The 19,002-nt window shown below is 40.6% G+C and overlaps 1 protein-coding gene across 1 annotated transcript in view; it reads left to right on the top strand.

Moving 5' to 3' along the window:
* Window positions 1–18,665, top strand: part of FBXL4 (F-box and leucine rich repeat protein 4) — an 80,061-nt gene extending 61,396 nt beyond the window's left edge. The window contains exons 7-9 of the mRNA XM_065400652.1: window positions 8,104–8,175; window positions 9,488–9,800; window positions 18,502–18,665. Coding sequence (XP_065256724.1) covers window positions 8,104–8,175; window positions 9,488–9,800; window positions 18,502–18,665 — 549 coding nt within the window. The remainder of the gene's footprint in view (window positions 1–8,103; window positions 8,176–9,487; window positions 9,801–18,501) is intronic.
* Window positions 18,666–19,002: the final 337 nt, after the last annotated feature.

Here is a 19,002-nt window from a genome sequence, read left to right as displayed (position 1 = left end):
AACCCTGATATTCTATGATATTCTATGAAACCCTCTTCCATGTTCTGTGTCCTCCCCAGTAATGTCCTTAGCTCATCCGTTCCTAAATCTGTGACCAAAGGTATTGGAAGGAAGGCCACAAAACTAACTTCTACCACAAGAGACTCCTTTCTGTCAAAAATACAACATTAATAACAAATGGCCTACTAGTCAAAGTGCACCATAAAAGGGAACTTACTTGAAATGGGAGATTGCCCATATGCGACTTTTAACTAGGGCTGCCACAAGCCCATCTTTCACCAGTGTCTCAAACATCTTCCCTTTAATCCTATGCACACTAGTATGGTCCCAAAGGGATGCTCCAGGGAAAGGCAAACCTCCCTTCCCAATACTAACTTAATCAATTTCCTGTAAAGGAAAAAGTATGGCTACTGTATTCAGCCTGAGCAAATGATTGAGAATTGTCCATAATGATCTCTAGGTCCACAAACTAATAACACACAACCCTAAAGTGCAATTTTGTATATGTTAGCCCAGGGAAAGTCACCCTCTACAAACTCTAGGGTGTACAGCAAGGGAGTAAGAGTAATTCCTATGTCCACTGGCATTGGGAGAGGTCTTCTACGTCTGGGAAGAAGGATGATCCAGTGGCGAAGGCGCTAGCTTGGGGCTTACAAGATGTGTTCTATTACCTGCTCTACCACAGACTTCCTGTGTGGCCTTGAGCAGGTCCCTTAGTCTTTCTGTGCCTCATTTCTCCATCTGTAAAATTGGGATAATAGCACTTCCCTGCCTCACAGCAGTGTTGTGAAGATAAATACATTGAAGACTGTGATGCACTTAAATACTATAATAATGGAGACATATAAGTATCATAGATAGATGTATGGATACATACTTGGAATTTCTGCTGCCCCCTTGATGCAAGCACTTCTGGGTTGCTGGAAGGCCAGTCAGTCTCCAAGAGGCCAACCTCCTCCCTCATCAAGCAGCAACAAAAAGGGGTGATTAAAGAGTGTAATTAAGATATATGGAGCAGCATATCACAAGTCACAGCAAGGCAAGAATAAAAATCATTTTGTAGAAGAAGCGCTACACAATATATGAATAACAAGTCAATCCCAAGAGAAGTGTTATCCTATTTGGTGCTTTAATACACTCATTGATATAGGCAGCTGTCTTGGTGAGGTCTAAACGTAGTTCAGCAGTGCCATCCATAGTTGTGAATGCTTTTCTTCCCACTGAAGTGAATTTAACCACAAGGATGTCAGAATGTAAAAATGAGAACTTTTTAACAGAGAACAAAAAAACGGTGTGGGGTCACAATACCAGGTAGCTCTGTAGCATGTGTCTAAAGCATTTTTGCTATATGCAATATATATAGCTTTGATTGCCCCCCCCCCCCGACTAGCCCCCTGCATGTTAGATCAGAGAATATAATGGCTTAAATGTAAAGCTGGCTTGGCCACCTCTTAGTTCTTAGTTGGCATGTGGTTCACTGCTTGCAACATGGCTACTGAAACAGCACACACAAAAGTAAAAACAGACTAAAATATATTTCAAATCCTTTCTAGTTCATGTATTCCTCACCAAAGTATAGTGCTGAAAAAGGGAGGGCAACATTGATAGCTATGCAGCAATCTAGATCCAAATTAGGTTTACAGGAACCAGGCCTAAGGGTATCTAGTTTTCATCCTTGAATATTCCTGTAGCACCCAAGACCTGCTTTTTATGTCAGAATTACTCAAGTGTTCTATCCAGGGGACACATGGTATTGAAAATAGTTTTTAATTGAATGCTGCTCTATTTTTGTTAGGCAGCCAAACACTATGTAAATTTCTCTGAAATTAAAAAAAACATGCTGAATTACTAGCTTGCTTTAAAAACAAAAATGGAACCTAGTGATTCTAATATCATTAAGGTTCTGTATGTTTCCTTTATAAAACACTCTCATTCCATCTTTAACTAGCCTACTTGTTTCTGAGTATTGTAATACGTACAAGTATGTAACTTCAAACTGACCTTTGCCTCCTACAGTATCTTGGACTCAGTAGGATGAATTAAGCTCAGACTGGAAATCTTAGTTTCCTTGCTTGAGTGGTTTTAAACTAGATCCTTATTTCACCTTTAATATTCTTTGTATGTCTATTGTTACTATATTCTTCTTTCAATCAGAGTGGAATTTCCTTTTGAGAATATCGTTAGTGCTACCAAAATTGTTCTCTTAGAAACTAAGATACAATGGTGATAGTTGCCTTAGAAATACCTATGGTATATAACAAAAGTGATATAATGTGATATAACTATACTGATTTACCCATTGTGACTTTAAAATAAAAGAGGCATTTCAGAGAAACTACACAGCATCTGCTACTCTGGTTTAGTAACTAAAAAAATTCAGACAAAAAGCCATAATTCTTTCTAAATCGTCTCTTAACATACAAGTTGTTTCATAAATTCTGCCAACTCCCTTCCCCTCTCCCAATTTTGGCATTGTGTAGTAATGAGTAGACAGCCAAAGAGTGGGAAGAAATTTAGTTCCGAATTACTAAATTTATTTAAATTAATAGATTCTGGATGGCTTCAGATAATCCCAACAAGATTAGCTTTTAGAATAATTGTCTAGATTCTTTTTGTCTAAAATTTCACTATTTGCATGTTTAAAATCATCGGAGGTATAATTGTTTCTTCATGATGATAATAATAGCACCTTTCATCTTGAAGTAGAATTGTCTACTGTCTGACCTGAGTTCCTGCACATTGGCATTTGCAATGTGGTGGAATATGTTCTTTGCTAAATCTAGGAAATAAAGATTCACTTACTTTAGATAAGGATCAGTAAAAGCATCACAGATTATGATTGTCTGTTTTCAAATTACTGTGTTTTGCTAGCTTCTTTCCCCAGAAATGCTTGTTTTAGTATTTTTGCAACTGAGATCCAAAATAGGAGAAGGATTTTTTTTTTTAATATTGTGGGATCGTGTATGGAAAGGGGTATTTGCATGTGATCTTATTGAAAACTCCCTATGTCCAGTCTTAGCTGTTCCAGATTTATATTGATTTAGTGTGGAATTATATTTTTAAAAAATGAAGCCAGAAGCTTGCTGCCATCACAGACTGCTCATCTGAGAGCTGAACTTGACATAGGAAAAGGAAAGCTGTTGCTATTCAGCAAGATACTTCTAGATGTCCAAAAAAGCTGAATTAATGCTCTTAACAGTTTGGTTAACAGATTTGGTGAGCTTTGCTGGAATTTGATTTATTGCTTCTCTGCAGTAGTATGGCAGAAATTACATACATTTGCAATAAGGCGTAGAGGTTAGAATGCCTTATAAGACAGGCCAGTGCTTCTCTCTTGAACAGAATTTTCTCAGTCCCCTCAGTGTCACATTTTCACAGTAGGGGCATTCCCCATTTTATCTGCCCCATTTGCTATAGAGATCTTTGCTCTGAGCCTGGGCTTAGGATCACCACTCAGAAAGAATACTTCAGTATTCTGTGCCTCCAAGCAGCACACATGGCAGACTCCAAGTCTTCCCTTGTAGCAGAGCTTTCACAAAATGCTCAACTAAATGTCTACGTTTCTTCATTGCCTTTGAAGTTTATCTCCTCAAAGCTGCTAAACTAAAAAAAAAAAATCATCTTTTGGCTTTCTGAGGAGGGTCTGAAGGACGGCACCTCTTTTCCTCACCCCCTTCAGAAATGGCAGACAGCAAGCCAGCTCCCAACCAGCATATGGGCAGGGTCAATGTTGAGAAAGTGGAGCAGGCTACAGGAAAGCCTGGCTTGTGCTGGTGTGTGGGTGAGATTCATGCTGAGATAGTTGAGCAGCGTGCATAGAAGCTCCCTTCACTGAGACCTGGCCAGAATCGGGGGCATTCAATTGAAGGTAAGGGTTGTTTTTTTAAGCTCCCACTCCATAGTTATGGGACTCCTATTCTCACAGCTTGTAAAACCAGGAAGGAAAATTTAACTGGAGTCTTCTGAATCTTAGGACAGAATCTCAGGGAAAGAGCTGTGACTGTCCTCTCCCCTCCCCCCCGGGTGCAACCTGGAACTGGGGTACAGCTGAGCCCTCTGTCTTAACAAACTGGGTTCCCTCTCGCACTGTGACATTGTGATAAGCTGCAAAGTCCTGCAAGCTTGCACTTACACCAACATGCATGGGTAGGGACCACACCCAGCTGTGTTCATGAATGCTCTGGACAGCCACTGCATGAACCAACAATAGAGAGACTTCAACCAAAATACCCCCCAGCTATGGACCCCGGAGCTGTATCGTCCTGCCCTGGTCAAAAGCCTGACCAGTAAAGATTATTACAGTCACCCAGTCTCCGCTCCCACTCCCACCCGGCGCGACGTGGAGAGGAATATGCACAAAACCTTTAACGGAGCTGAGATTTTTCCCAAACACTTCACTCAAAAACACACCGGTTAAGAGAAAATATAAAACAGGTTTATTAACTAATATGGCGTACAAATTGTCACAGAGCCCCGTAGCGACCCAGAGGATGAAATTCTTGCTCCCAGCCAGCACATAGGCATGGTACATGCTGAGATGGCTGAGAAGCATCCCTCCTCCCACAAGCTATTTTACCTGAAATATTTCAGATGCCCTGAAAGGTGCCAGCTCTTGTGACCTTTCTTATACTAGTGAGTTATTTTGTCTTCAGTTGCTCCAGCTCTGTCCTTGTTCTCAGCGGTCAGACCAAGCGGCAGGGATCACCTTCCCTGGGAGAATCATAGGACTGGAAGGGACCTCGAGAGGTCATCTAGTCCAGTCCCCTGCACTTGTGGCAGGACTAAGTGTTATCTAGACCATTTCTAGCCGGTGTTTGTCTAACCTGCTCTTAAAAAAATCTCCAATGATGGAGACTCCACGACCTCCCTAGGTAATTTATTCCAGTGTTTAACCACTCTGACAGTTAAGCAGTTTTTCCTAATGTCCAACTTAAACCTCCCTTGAAACGCCTGTCTCCTCTCCCTTTCCAGTTTCCAGTGATCCCCACAGGAGCTCATAAAGTTGTTACTGTTTTCCTTAGGAAGACATTCAGGAAATGTGTCGGCAGACTGTCCTTTCAACTCTCCCTCACACAGGTCCCCTCCCCACTTCTCTCAGGGTTTGGCCCAGGTACTGGTGAAGGCTGTTGCTCACAATCAGCTCTTAAAGAGACAGTGCTAATTTTAAAATCCCTCATGAGACTCTCCCTTCTACTCTAAAGAGAAGAAGAAATCTCTAAAGCTGTACTTTTGACACTGTTAAACCAAGCTTTCCAGAAATAAACTTAAGGGGAAAGGGTCTTACTTCACAGGTGCTTATGATTTTACAAAATGAATCACTAAAAAACAAAACACAAACCCCTTCCCTACCTAAAGAGTTGAAGAAATGCTGAGTAATTCCTCAGGTAGTTAATGACAGTTTGATTAAGGTGGAGTGGGAATTCTCTATCAAGGTTTACTTATACTTAAGGTAGGACTAAAAGGCCTTCATTAATCTGCATAAGGCTAAGCCTCCTTAGTAGAGGGCATAGTCGTACCAGCTGAGGGAGGATTTCCTGCCAAACCCCCATACAGGAGAATAAGATTTTCACTCAGACTGAATTTGTATACAGCAGCTTTAGCCCTGAGAATATTGGCTGCAGTCTCTGTGCATATCTATGCTCAACTGGGAGGCAATTGTGAGCATGCACATGCATGCATACACACCAAAAAAAACCCTACTACATCAAACCTACCTTACATTAGATTTCCCTAGGAGGTTTCTGAGGACTGATGCATCACCTGACTCTGATTTACTGTACGTTCAAAATGTCAAAAGACTTGCTGGGATATCCTTGAAGAAATTGGAATTGCAGACTGACATCTTATCTTTCTGAACGTTTTGTTGGTAAGTCCTTTGGAGAGCATGGAGACAAAGCTGTCACTGAGACTTTAGACAAGGGGATAAGTTCCTCCTTCCATTGAGAGAATCATCTACCTTATCTCAGCAGATGTTCCCTTTGAAGCTGCTGTTCCTCCAGATTCCAGCCGAGAGATTGCACATTAAGAGGGAGGCCATTGCTGCCTTTCCTGAGAGGTGGAAGACCAACTCTGTGATTTTCTGGAAAATGATCCAACTCCAAAAGAGTCTTTTGATTTTGAATTTTCTACATTTGGGCAGATCATCTCCTCCCACCTGTCTACGAAGATTGCCTTTTTAGATGCTATTACATCTGCTCAGGGGTCCTTTTTTAAATAATTATTTTCATTAGTCTGATTTAGTAGTCAATAGTAGACCCCTACCATGAGGTTACCCATATTTTTTTTATTTCTTTTATCTTTACCCACAGACTCTCAACTGGTCTGCTCCTTCTGGACCTCAGAACAAGTGTGTGTGTGTGTGTGTGTGTGTGTGTGTGTGTGTGTGTGTGTATACACACACACACACACACACACACACACCAAGTCTCAGTGATGCCAGTTGTCGTAATTTAGTTTATGAACTAATACTTCCAGTTCTTCCTGTTTATTACCCATACTCCTTGCATTTGTGTGTAGATATGTAAGATGTTGAGCAGATTCCCTCACTGATTTCCATCTTGTTGTTCCTATGACCCTATTGCAATTTTCCATGTCCCCTGCCCAACATCTAACCCTTTTTTAAAGTTGTCTTTTGTTTATTGTTTACTCACCCGCCCCCATTGAACCTAGTTTAAAGCTGTCCTCACTAGGTTGGTGAGTTGGTGTGTGAAGATGTTCTTCCCCTTCTTGGTCAGGTAGGCCCCATCTCTTCCCAGCAGACCACCTTCCCAGAACAGTATCCCATAATTGAGGCTTCTGATGCTTTCCCATCGACACCATCTGTGCAGCCATGCATTCATCTCCAGGACGCACATGTCCCTTCCTAAGCCCTAACACTTAACTGGGAGGAAAGATGGACAAGAACCCAGACATTTTTCTTCTAAAAGTTTAGTACAGAAAATAAATTAGACTAATTTTATATAAATTACTAATATACATACACAGATGGTAGACCAGTTCTCCTTTAGCCCTCTACTTATTAACAAGTTGTTTTGTCTTTTATATTCCGCTTGTTTTATTTTCCTCAGTGAAGAACTACTACAAATACTGTAGATTTCCAAATATTATGTTGTCAGTATGTTGTGATATTTATTCCTGTTTATGAACTCTCATAGGTTTCAGAGATTACGGCATACAAATTGTCATATCTTTAAAAGGTGATTAAAATGTTTTAAATGTAGCTCACATTTATTTGTAGTTCTGTTTATCCACAAATGTATGACAATTTTGGTTTCTTTTGCCCTTCAGCTGGAGTATATTTCAAAACTCCAGAACAAAATAAGGCAATACAGTGCAATATAGTGTAGTAGAGTGGTTTTTTTTTTTTTTTTTAGAAGCAGAAATTTTCATGAAAACACGTAGCCTCACCTTGTCGTATGGAAATAAAACTGAATATTTAAGCATATAAACATTCTGCAAGGTGCACCTGATTCTAATATAGTTTCAGATTCTTTTAGTTGTGTGGCAGTATTCTGAACAGAATGGCCATGTTAAAATGGCAGAAACATGACTGTAAAGTAAACGTTATATTCATTTCAGTCTGCATGTTGCTAGTGACAGGTGCTCAATGGTTGTCAGTACCCTTGTCAGCAAAGAGAATCCTTTGACATTAAAGTCCCCAGTTCAATCCTGGTGCTGTGTGACTCTATTGGCAGGTCCATCAGGCTGTAGCTGATCAGTGAATGTCAGAGATGCTGCTGTTCTTCTGGGATGTCACCTGTCCCTAGTGTTTTTGGTTTGGCCTTGCTTGTTGTTTGAACTTACCACACTTTCCAACAGCTCTCCTGTGGGAAATGAACTGATAGGTCATGGGAATATAGGTATCTTTAGGGCATGCAAAATCTCATCCAAAGTGACTTACATAAAGGCTTGTAATGATTACCTTGACTCTAAGCCAATCAATGGTTAGCGCGCTTAGGGACTCATTAAATGGCATTTGTGGTGTCTGTAACCTAGGTTTTGAGCTGTATTTCAGGGAAAGTGGTGACAGCCTTTAATGTCTAATTGACCTCTTCTCTTTGATTCACTTTCCATATTTGCCTATGATGTGGTCCCCAATGGCAGCAAACAGCACTGCTCAGCATTCTGAACTTCTGTTCAGAGCTTCAGCACCTCAGCCTTGGTAGCTGTGTCATGGTAAGTAATTGAAGTCGTGTTTGTGTGTGAGAGAGATGACTGAGACTGAACTTACTTTTCTTTGTTTACAAAAGTATTAAAAGATAGTTTACTTCATTTGCTTATCTAATATTATCCTCTATTCTTATAGGGCAAAAATGAATGTGTGTGTGTTTAAAGGAACACTGGCCAGTTTTGTAGGCCTAAAATTTAGCTCACCATCTCCCTGCCCCTGACTGTTTGTAAAGTGAATGCAGTTCTTTATATGTTTAGTGTTCTTTTGCTTCCAAAACTAATGATTGTTCATTTTTATTTAAAACAAATATTCATTATTGGAAGCCTGGCACTCATGAACAACCCCAACAGTAATAAATCTCTGTGTATGCAGAATGAGTTAGTTTTATGGAGATATTTTTAGTCATAGGCTTCCCAGGGCTATGGGCTTTTTGTTACTTTTTAAAAAAATAAAAAATTGGAATTGCTGATGAAGAGACCCTTCCTAAACTATGTTGTACCTGCATGCAAGAGGCAGACATAGAGGGGGGCTTATTTTGCAGCTCTCTGTGGCTATAAATACAGCAGAGTACTTAATATGCGACTTGATGGGCTTCTCTACCTAATCAGGAAGCAAAAGACAAAGGAAGAGCTGATAGACCTCCCCCAGTTGGCTCAGCAGTACCAACTAGCTCTTCCAAGAGTCTAGACTTCCTATCACTCCTTTGATAGTGGGTTATACTGCCCATACAGTGGGTCACTTCTTCATTCTCCCTAACTTCCACAGTGGGGACTGGCAGTGCTTCCCTGAAGGCTAGATCCAGGTTCAGCCCTTGTTCAACCTTGAAAAGGGATGAGACTTAATTCTTCAGTCCATATGCAGATATATGTGCACTGTTTATTTTATTAAGTGCCGTTAAACCACCAATAGCTCTGTTGTTATCCCTCCAATTGCCCCTTTATATAAGTAGGGCACACCACTGTCAATGAAACTTAATTACCCTTTGGGGGGGAAAAGGCTCTTACAAAAATTGCGTTAGCAATGCAAAAAGGAATATTGGGAAGAAAATCAGTTTTAGTTATAGATTTTAATTGGTCTTTCTTATTCAGTGTGTAAATTTAAAAACAAAAGTTTAAAAACTGATGGAAAATTTACCTTGCTGTTGTCTTTTTTTAAAAAGCAGAATGAGACCTGTCCAATGTGGTGATGAACTCCTCTCCAAATTCCTTAGAAATGAAAAACACTGAAGACAGATCAATAGATGTATTAGCAAACAAAGCTGCTTGGGTATAACTGGGAATAACGATATATAAGAAATAGTGCTTGTTCTCCTCACAGATTGAAGACTATGACCTGATAGCGAGTATGATGGGAGCAAAGTGCAAAAAACTGCGTACTCTGGATTTGTGGAGATGTAAAAACATTACTGAAAATGGAATAGCAGAACTGGCTTCGGGATGTCAGCTCTTGGAGGAGCTTGATCTTGGCTGGTGCCCTACGCTACAAAGCAGTACTGGCTGCTTCACAAGCCTTGCGCGTAAGCTCCCAAACTTGCAAAAGCTCTTTCTTACAGCCAACAGGTCTGTGTGTGACACGGACATTGAAGAACTTGCCGCTAACTGTACTCATCTTCGGCAGTTGGACATACTGGGTAAGGAAACACATGAATACTTGCATTATTGTTTTTTCATATGTTGTAGGAAGCGAGGACTAGATATTGCATAAAATAAGACTTAGTTCCAGATCTTAAATATTCTTTAAAAAAATAAGTCCCAATACAATAAAATTAAAAATGACTAAATTGCTCTAAGGTTCCATTTTGACTTAATCAGCCATATGGCTTGACTTAGTTTGATAAGCAGTTTCATAAAGGTAACATTAGTGTAATTTACTATTCTAATAAGTTGATCTTTTTTATTAGGGTTTTTAAGAGTTATAAATTCTTAATGCTTTTTTGGCTGAAAAAAATCTTTGTGGTTACTGTTGCTGGTTTTCCTACGCCTTTTTTTTCCCTTTTATGGTATTTGTATGGAGTATGATAGACTATATTTATAAAGCGTGAGTCTTTTGATCAAATAAGCAGACTTTTCTTGCAGAATACACATCAGGCAGAACAGAATAATATTCTCCATTCTTTTTGTCACTTTTACTAGAAGATAATGTCTCTTTTAAAGTTAAAAAGTACTTTACAATGCAACTTAATTGTGTTTTCCACTGATGCAGAAAGGAAAAAAAGTAACTTTTTGCAAAGCTTAAATTTCTAGCCCTTTGTAGCTCTTGCAGATGGCAGTACCTTTTGCAATCTGAAGTAAAATATGCTTTAGACTCTTGAATGAGGAATTTGTGAAGGGAAAAGTATCTCTACAGAACATTACATTAATCCTGTTAGACTGCAACACGTGGTTTCATTATTTAAAATGGTGGAAGACTGCATGCATTGCCATGAGCCAAGATTTCCTTTAGGGACAGGTTCTTGTACATTTGATGGATATTTTCATGGGTTTAGTTGAAAGAGGAAGATAGAAACCTAAAAGGAAGCAATTAAATTAATTCAATATGAGTCATGAGAAGAACAAGTTTTAAAATTGATTCTGCAAGAGGCTGACAACCCTCCGTTCACATTGCCTTCAGTAGGTGGTTAGAGCTATCATTATCTCACAGGCTTGGGCTTTACATGTGCAAGAAAATTTACAACATGGCTTCTAATTGTTAAACACCCCTATATAGCTCATACATAAATACCATAGAACATGGTTTCATGCTGTTGACCTATGGCCAACATCCAACTAGCATTAGGAAGAAAGGAAAACAGGTGCAAGTTCACTCTTTCTAGAACAAATTGATCAAAACCTAAACTTGTATGTGCTTTGTAGTCTGTGTGATGGGTTGCCCCCCTTAGGATGCAACTGAGTCAGCCTATTCTGCCAGCCTTGGTCCTCTTTACCTGGCTTTTCTGGGTTAGGCTCAGAAGCCTCTTCCAGCCAAGCACACAGGCAGGGCCACACCCAGCTACACAAAGAGACAGAGATTCGCTCTGGAAAGATTCAGCCTTAGGGGCTTGCTCCAACACGCCAGTGCCCACTCCTTTTTAGGGGTACAAACCCAAAGGTTTATGAAATTCGCCCCCCTCCCTCAATGTGGAGGGAGATATGCACAACTTCTTGCCCCCCCCAGTTAGAAATTACATAAACTGGGTTACATTATAAACAAGAAATAAGTTTATTAACTACAAAAGTGAATTTTAAGTGAATTTAAGAGATAACAGACAGAACAAAGCAGATTACTGAGCAAATAAACCAAAGTCCGCAAGCTAAGCTCAATATACTTAAGAAACAGGTTACAAAATGTAATGTCTTACCCTAAATGTTATTTTAGGCAGGTTGCAAAGTTTCTGTGGTTCAGAGTTCCAATTATATTTCTTTTGAGACTGGAGCCCTATCTCAGTCTGGACTTCCCCTCCCCCCACCCCGTCCCGCCTTCCCTTCAGGTGGCTTTAGCAGTCTTTCTTCTTGGGCAGACAGGCCATGGAGAGGAGGAGCCCCCTTTGCCTTCCTCCCCACCCTTAAATAGGATTTACATAAGGCAGGACTCCTTTGTTTCCCAAACTTGACACACACACCCCTCCCTTTCCAGTGGAAAGTTACAAGAATTCCCAGGTAATGTTTAGTATCAGGTGACAAGCCCACCTGACTCTAGTATCACAGCATCCATGAGTCAGTGGCTGTATGGAGCGACCTCAGGAAGGACTTTTCACAGTCCATTGTCCTTGCTGATGGGACATGCGTCCTGTCTGGCTTTTCCATTGTTGTACCTGAAGTGTTAGCAGTGGGCATCACCCAAAATACATTGTTGAAATACAAATACATAATCAATATTCCTAACTTCAGATACATAAATGATACAGGCATACAAATTGGATAATCACATTCAGTAAATTATAACCTTTCCAATGATACCTTACAAGACCCATCTTGCATAGAGTATCTCTGTTATGTCATATCCATATTACAAGCATATTTCCATAAAGGATATGGAGTGAAATGTCACAGTCTGTTTTAAGTTAATCTGTTTTGCAGCTAGATTAGAGAAGGCATATTTCCTGGTCATACAAACCAGATCTCCAAAAGGCTTACTGAATAAAGCATTTTATAAACATATACGTTCTTTTGGCCACCCACTCTTGTGCTTATCTATTATGATGGCATTGTGTCGGCCCACAAATCGATCTGACCTTTTCACTAGAACAGAGAGGCCGAGAAATGAATAGTACGGTTGTTTACCCGGCATAATGTCTGCAGGCTGTGCTTCCTCTTTGCCAGCAATAAGGGTTTGCTGCCACATTCTCCCTTAATATTTGAATTCACTTCTTGACACTTACATGCAAAATAATATCTGAACAGTGAAAAGAAAGGAACTAAGCTCCTGAGCACTTACTGCTGTTAACAAGTTAGATGATATTATTGCATATATTATAGAAGACCTTTCATGGTGAGACCACATGTGGTGTAATATCCAATCCACCTATTCTGAAACTGCTGTGGTGTCCTATTCATGGCAGTTGTTATGGAGACAACTTGCTAGGAGAATCTTGGAGCCCAGTTACCTAATGTAGCAAGGGATGCTTCAGCACTCTCCAAGTACACTGCATCAGCTCTCTGTGTCAAAACAGCGAACAAGTCCCTTCTATTGTAGGCATTACTGAAAATCTGGTGGTTTCCTCGGGCCAGTCCTCCCACTCCCTGCAGCAGCAAGGACCTTAAATCATATAACAAGTTGGCAGCTCAAAATTAATGAGTCAGACCCCCCCAAAATCATGGAGTTTTCTTTTTTTAATGATCAGACTGTGTTTTGGGACCTAATTTCTGAAATTTCCTTGCACATTCCCAATGTGTGTGGCAATTCTCATTGTGCTAGACACTATACATACACATAAAACGACAGTTTCTGCTCTGAAGAATTTACAATCTAATGTAAAGCATAGTGGTGAATTTGTGACATGAGAGATAAAACTGACACTCAATAAATTTATCTCATATATGGCTACCATTAGATGGGAAAACTTTTATTCTCTGCTAAACTGGGCTGGGTTCAAGCTGATGACTTACAAGTGAAGGCTCCACAGCCCACTAGCAATGCTCAGATTTACCTCATCCCCCATAAGTGCTAATGTTAACGTCTTCATGAATGAAGTTGTTTTATGGAAAGATATGTTTGTTAAATCCAGTTCTGAGCTTTTTGGAGCTTACCTCAAGTAAGGTCCTCCTCTTTGACACACAGGCAAGATCTCCCACACATTGCTCTTAGTCTCAAACACAGACCTTAGTTTTAAAGGGAAAACCTCCCATTAAGCAAAACCAAATAATAAAAATGCAACATTAAAATACGTAATAGCACAATATCCAAAATAACTTCTACATTCAATGTTTTGCGATATAAAATCATTCCAACAATTACTCCAGGGTTTTTACACTAACTTTTATACATCTATGTGTAATTTTTTTTTCATTCCTACCCGATCATCTGCAAATTTTGTATAAAAAAACCTTCAGATCCACACCAGAGACCTCTTCTATTTCATCTGTAAGAGTAACTAGTAATAGAAAGCATGTGGCTGTCTTCTGTGGACTAGCTAAATACAAAGATTCACAGCACACACATTGCCAGTGAATTACACAGGTACTTGTGACACAGCAGTGGAAACTCTGGGCATTGTGTGAGAAACAGGGCTGGCTCCAGGGTTTTTGCCGCCCCAAGCAGCCCCCTCCCCCCCCCCAAAAAAAAAAGCTGCGATCGCGATCTGCGGCACTTCGGCGGCAATTCAGCGGGAGGTCCTTCACTCTGAGCGGGAGTGAGGGACCCTCCGCCGAATAGCTGGACGTGCTGCCCCTCTCCGGTGTGGCCGCCCCAAGCACCTGCTTGCTAAGCTGGTGCCTGGAGCCGGCCCTGGTGAGAAAATCTCTTGCTCACTCCTCCAGAATTGTGGGAAGGCTGCAGCTTTCCCATTCTTGTGAGACTGTCTAAGCAGAGACCAAAATGGCATTTCTCACAATAAATTCACAAGAGTTGGCAGCATTGACTTGGTTTCATTCTGATATTGTTAAAGCCTATAAACTCAGCAGGGAAAACTCCTCCTGTTCAAATTAGAGCATTTAACTCCATGGTGGCTTTGTGGGTAGACAAAAATGAAGCCTCTTTTGAGGAGATTTGCTGGGCTGCAACCAGTTTGATTCATTCATTTACGAAGCATTATAAAATCAATATCTTGTCCAAATTGGATGCTGTTTTCAGTTTCTGGGTCCTGCAATTTTGTTCCTTACCTGCAGGGCCCCATGTATCATGCAATTATGTGACCATGTAAATTGCTGCTTAACTGTGGATTATGTTTAAATGGGTGCATAACATGCTCCAGAAAATAAATTCCCATTAAAAACAACATTAAGGCCATGATCCTTGTCTGTGGTCTAGCAATTCACAGTGCAGCTTTGGAGGAGGTGGTGATATAAAGGTAGGTTTTAGCCACCATTGTGCTTCCTCAGCAAGCTGTGTGCTGGGGCTGGTTCCCCAGTATAAGAGCACCACAAAGGGACCATTATGGGAGACGGAGATCACAGGTGCACAGGAAAGCCTCAGACACATCCCCTTTCCCTACCAGCTGCAGGGGATAGATGGTGTAGGAACCATCGCACCAGCTTTACACCACTGGAGGATCCCCCTGTACAAGGATCATCCTACTATGACTGGCTGTGTAAGCATTTGAGCTACAATGTACTTGTCTTAGTGCAGCTAGAGTCTGGCCTGAAGCCTCTAGGCCTTTTAGTTATGAAGATAGCCTCCAGAATGTGAACCATACGCTGAGCAATTGTCACATTCTGGGGTGCAATGCAGACCACTGAGGGGTTGTGGCAGCACCTGCCCCACAACATTGTGTTTGTCACAATGCTTTCCTGTTGTAGCTCCCAACCTGGACCACTCTCAAAAAGCCAGACAGCACTCAGGTCACACCCTAGTCCAGCACTCCCAGTCCTGGATTTTCCCAAAAATGTGTGCTTTGCACTATCCAGCCCTCTCCTAGGCAGTTCAGATATTAAAAGTTTGTTGCCCCTGTAAAGGATCAATATTCAACAGTTTGCTACTTTAACTGGCGTTACCAAACAGTTGAGTTGAAACACAACACTGGATTAGTTTAGATCAGGGATCGGCAACCTTTGGCCCGCGGCCCGCCAGGGTAAGCCCCCGGCAGGCCGGGTCAGTTTGTTTACCTGCCGCATCTGCAGGTTCGGCCGATCGCGGCTCCCACTGGCCGCAGTTCACCGCTCCAGGCCAATGGGGGCTGCGCGAAGCGGCGCGGGATGAAGGATGTGCTGGCTGCTGCTTCCCACAGCCCCCATTGGCCTGGAGCGGCGAACCGCGGCCAGTGGGAGCCGCGATTGGGCAAACCTGCGGACGTGGCAAGTAAACAAACCAGCCCGGCCTGCCAGGAGGCTTACCCTGGCAGGCCGCATGACAAAGGTTGCCGATTCCTGGTTTAGATTAAAAAAAAAAAAATTTATTTAACTACAAAGATATAGTTATATAGATAGATATAGTTTTCAAGCGAGCACAAGTATAGGGTCATAAATGATTACCAAAAAAAAAAAAAAAGATAAAATGCTTTCTAGTAGCTAAAACTTAACAAGCTAGACTTGGTTCAAGGTAAAAATCCTTACGGCATGTTCCCAGCAGCGTGGCTAGCCAAATTCTCAGGTCAGAATCTTTCCCCAAAGTCAAAAGACTGGTTCCTTTGTCGTCTTAGATGAAAGAGAGAGAGCGCTTGGGGTTTTTTCTTCTTTTCTTTTATAGTCCAGTTAACTTTGAAGTGGATTCTTCTGAGGGTTACCCCTCAAAGCAAAGTTTATTCAAACAGTAAAGAAGGCCAACATGGAGATGAGGTGGAGAATGAGGCTCCATGTTCTTTCTTCTCACCTGTGTTTGCTGAAATGCAAATTTGCTTGGTCTCTTGCCATCTCCTCTCCCTGCTATCTCTTTAGGACCCTGTTTACTTCTTATATACAAATTTAGGTAAATACACATTTATTTATTCAGGATACTTCTGCTCTGGCAGGGCTGTGTGGTTTTGAGCACGTGATAAGAACATCATACAGGGGGATTTTGTAACTTTACATATAAATGGTGCTACACACATTTCACCATGATAATATTGACCAGCGAGTTACTGGTTTTCAGATGATACCTCACGTGGCAAATTTTGTATAAAGATTATTACAGTAGTGTGTAGTGTCTGACTACAGGGGTACATTTGGTCGCAGCAATGCAGTGTTGTCTGCCTGAATCTGCCAACAGCCTGAAATGATAACTCTGAGAGATGGGAACTGCTCTCATTCATCTCACTGTTAACTCTGAAGTCAGTCAACAGTTTGAATGTCAACATTGCTGATGGTTTTAACAGAAGCCTCAAACTAGTATGTTTATTTTTCATTGTTGTAGGTATTGTCAGATACTGACGCAGGATGCACTGGGGCAACTATTTACTACCAAAGGTTCCTGGCAAACCCTGCTCCCCAAAATTTACAGCCACCTTTGCCCTGCGCAAAAAGGGGTGATAAAGAAAAGCTGAATACCCTCTTTAGTGCCAAAATAATCAACTCCCTCCTAGTTACCAAAACACCTCCCACACCTTCCTGTGTGCCAAAAGCCCCAACTGTCCCCTACCCAGCTGTCAAAATCTTCAGCTTTCCCCTGACAGCTTCAACATATAGTTAATCACTTAAAATACAAAAATTTGCAGCAAATTTAAATTTGAGAGCAGTGTAAAATAAATTGAATTGAATGTAAAATAAATAACAAGGAATACTGTGCAAATTGGAGTGGCCTGGGGAGTGAGGTGAGAGCATTTGTGGGAGCAGTGCCAGATAATTCCAGGGTCTCTGCTACATAACTTAAGTCTAATATGTTGCATAGGACACAGGGCTCTTTGTACATTAATTGGTCGTCTTAGTTTTGTGCTCTCTAAAATTATTGCTAATGTATCTTTGTTGTTTTATGTATTAAATAGAGGCAGATGTTTTCAATTAAACTTTTGAATCATTTTGTGGGAGTGTGTTGAAGTGTCCCCTGCCATAGAATTTTGGGCTTCAATAATTTTCTTGAATTACCTCTTTGACAACTACCATGCATGGGTCTTCCCAACAGTGCCAGGATAGGTGGATCGGATTCATGAGCACATATATGGGAATGCTGATTTACAGCTAAGGAACAAAATTGTCCAACTGAACATTTATTGCTCTTAGGCACTCTATTGAGCCAGTGCCAGAGAATTTTGCCAGGGAACAAATTGAAGAACAAAGTAAAATGACAGATTTTTAAGACACCTGCTGTGCATTTGCACTAAGCAATGGGCACTTAATCGAAGTAACAAAACTCTAGTAAATAGAGATGGGCCCAAACTAAAATCCCATGTTCAAATCCACCCTCCCGTCAAAATCTCATACCAACCTGTAAAGGTAAATATCATGATAAGACATCCCTACAGAGGAGAAAAGGTGTGCTGTACATATCCTTTTAATGTTTTTAATTTTTTGAGAAACATTCCTAATTGTACACAGCACAGGTAATGTTAAAAACATAGAAGATGTCATATCTGTCATCCCACAGTCATGTGTTGGTGGAGCTTATTCACTAAGATGACTTTTTTAGCCATAAGAAATGTATTTCTATTACAGTTCATTGTATGTAGGAAAAGTTCACAGTTCTTTAAGAATCCTGATGTGTGTTAATATTCTTTATTATCTGAATCCAGCACCCACTAAAGCCAATAAATTCCAATGACTTCAGTTAGCATTAGACTGGCCCTTAGTAGCATGCATTTGTTGCAGCATTATATTACAGTCAGTGAATGGTGTCCACAATGTAAATACATGGATTTGGCATGATCTTTTGCTACAAACTCATTCGAAAGTGGTGGCGTCAGAGCACAGAATCCAGGCAGATTGGGGGGGGGGGGGGGAGCCATCTTGCTTTTGCAATGTAGAGTCAGATCCTGCAGTCACTACTCAGAAAAAGTTCCCATTGAAATCTTAGAGTTTTTCCGGAACAAGAAGAAAACTGTGGATTTTTTTCTACACAAGTTAAGCCATGGCAATCCCACAGACTTTCTGTGGTCAAAAGTGTGCAAAAACTTTCCCTGAAAAGAGCCCTTCATTTGAAAGGTAGTCAAAATAAATGTAGTGAAATAAACTTTTAATGAGGAATAAGGTGTAGAAGATTTCTTGCTACAACATAAATTGGCAGCTTTAACAAAGGTTCAATTCACATTAACTTTTTTAAGTGATCTTTTCTTTTTTGTTTTTAAACAGGGACAAGGATGGTAAGCCCTGCATCTTTAAGAAAATTGCTGGAGTCTTGTAAAGATCTTTCTTTACTTGATGTGTCCTTCTGTTCACAAATTGATAATAGAGTTGTCCTAGAACTGAATGCCAGCTTTCCTAATGTGTTCATAAAAAAGAGTTTCACTCAGTGACTCACTACGTATGCCACTATGGAATTCATTTGACAGTGTTGTTTCCTGTGAATTTGTGATTACATTTTTCTTCAAAAAAGAAATTAAAATCTTCCATAAAATGGAGGGAAAATGTTAACGATATTCATGAAATGAGTACATACTATGTATTTGGTGGGGAGCTCTTATTCTCCTGTACCTAGTAATTGTTTTCCCTTTGTTAATTGATGGCACTGCATGTGTTTAAATAGCCACATATGTGGCCTAAATTAGAGAAGATGAAAAAAACATATTCTTGATGCCCTTTTAAAGAAAATTTTATACAATAAGATACATTAAAATCCAGGGAAAAGTGAAG

This window comes from Emys orbicularis, chromosome 3, assembly GCF_028017835.1.
Source record: "Emys orbicularis isolate rEmyOrb1 chromosome 3, rEmyOrb1.hap1, whole genome shotgun sequence".
Lineage (NCBI taxonomy): Eukaryota > Metazoa > Chordata > Testudines > Emydidae > Emys > Emys orbicularis.
The sequence above is the reverse complement of the archived record's forward strand: the minus strand, read 5'-3'. Positions and strand labels throughout refer to the sequence as shown.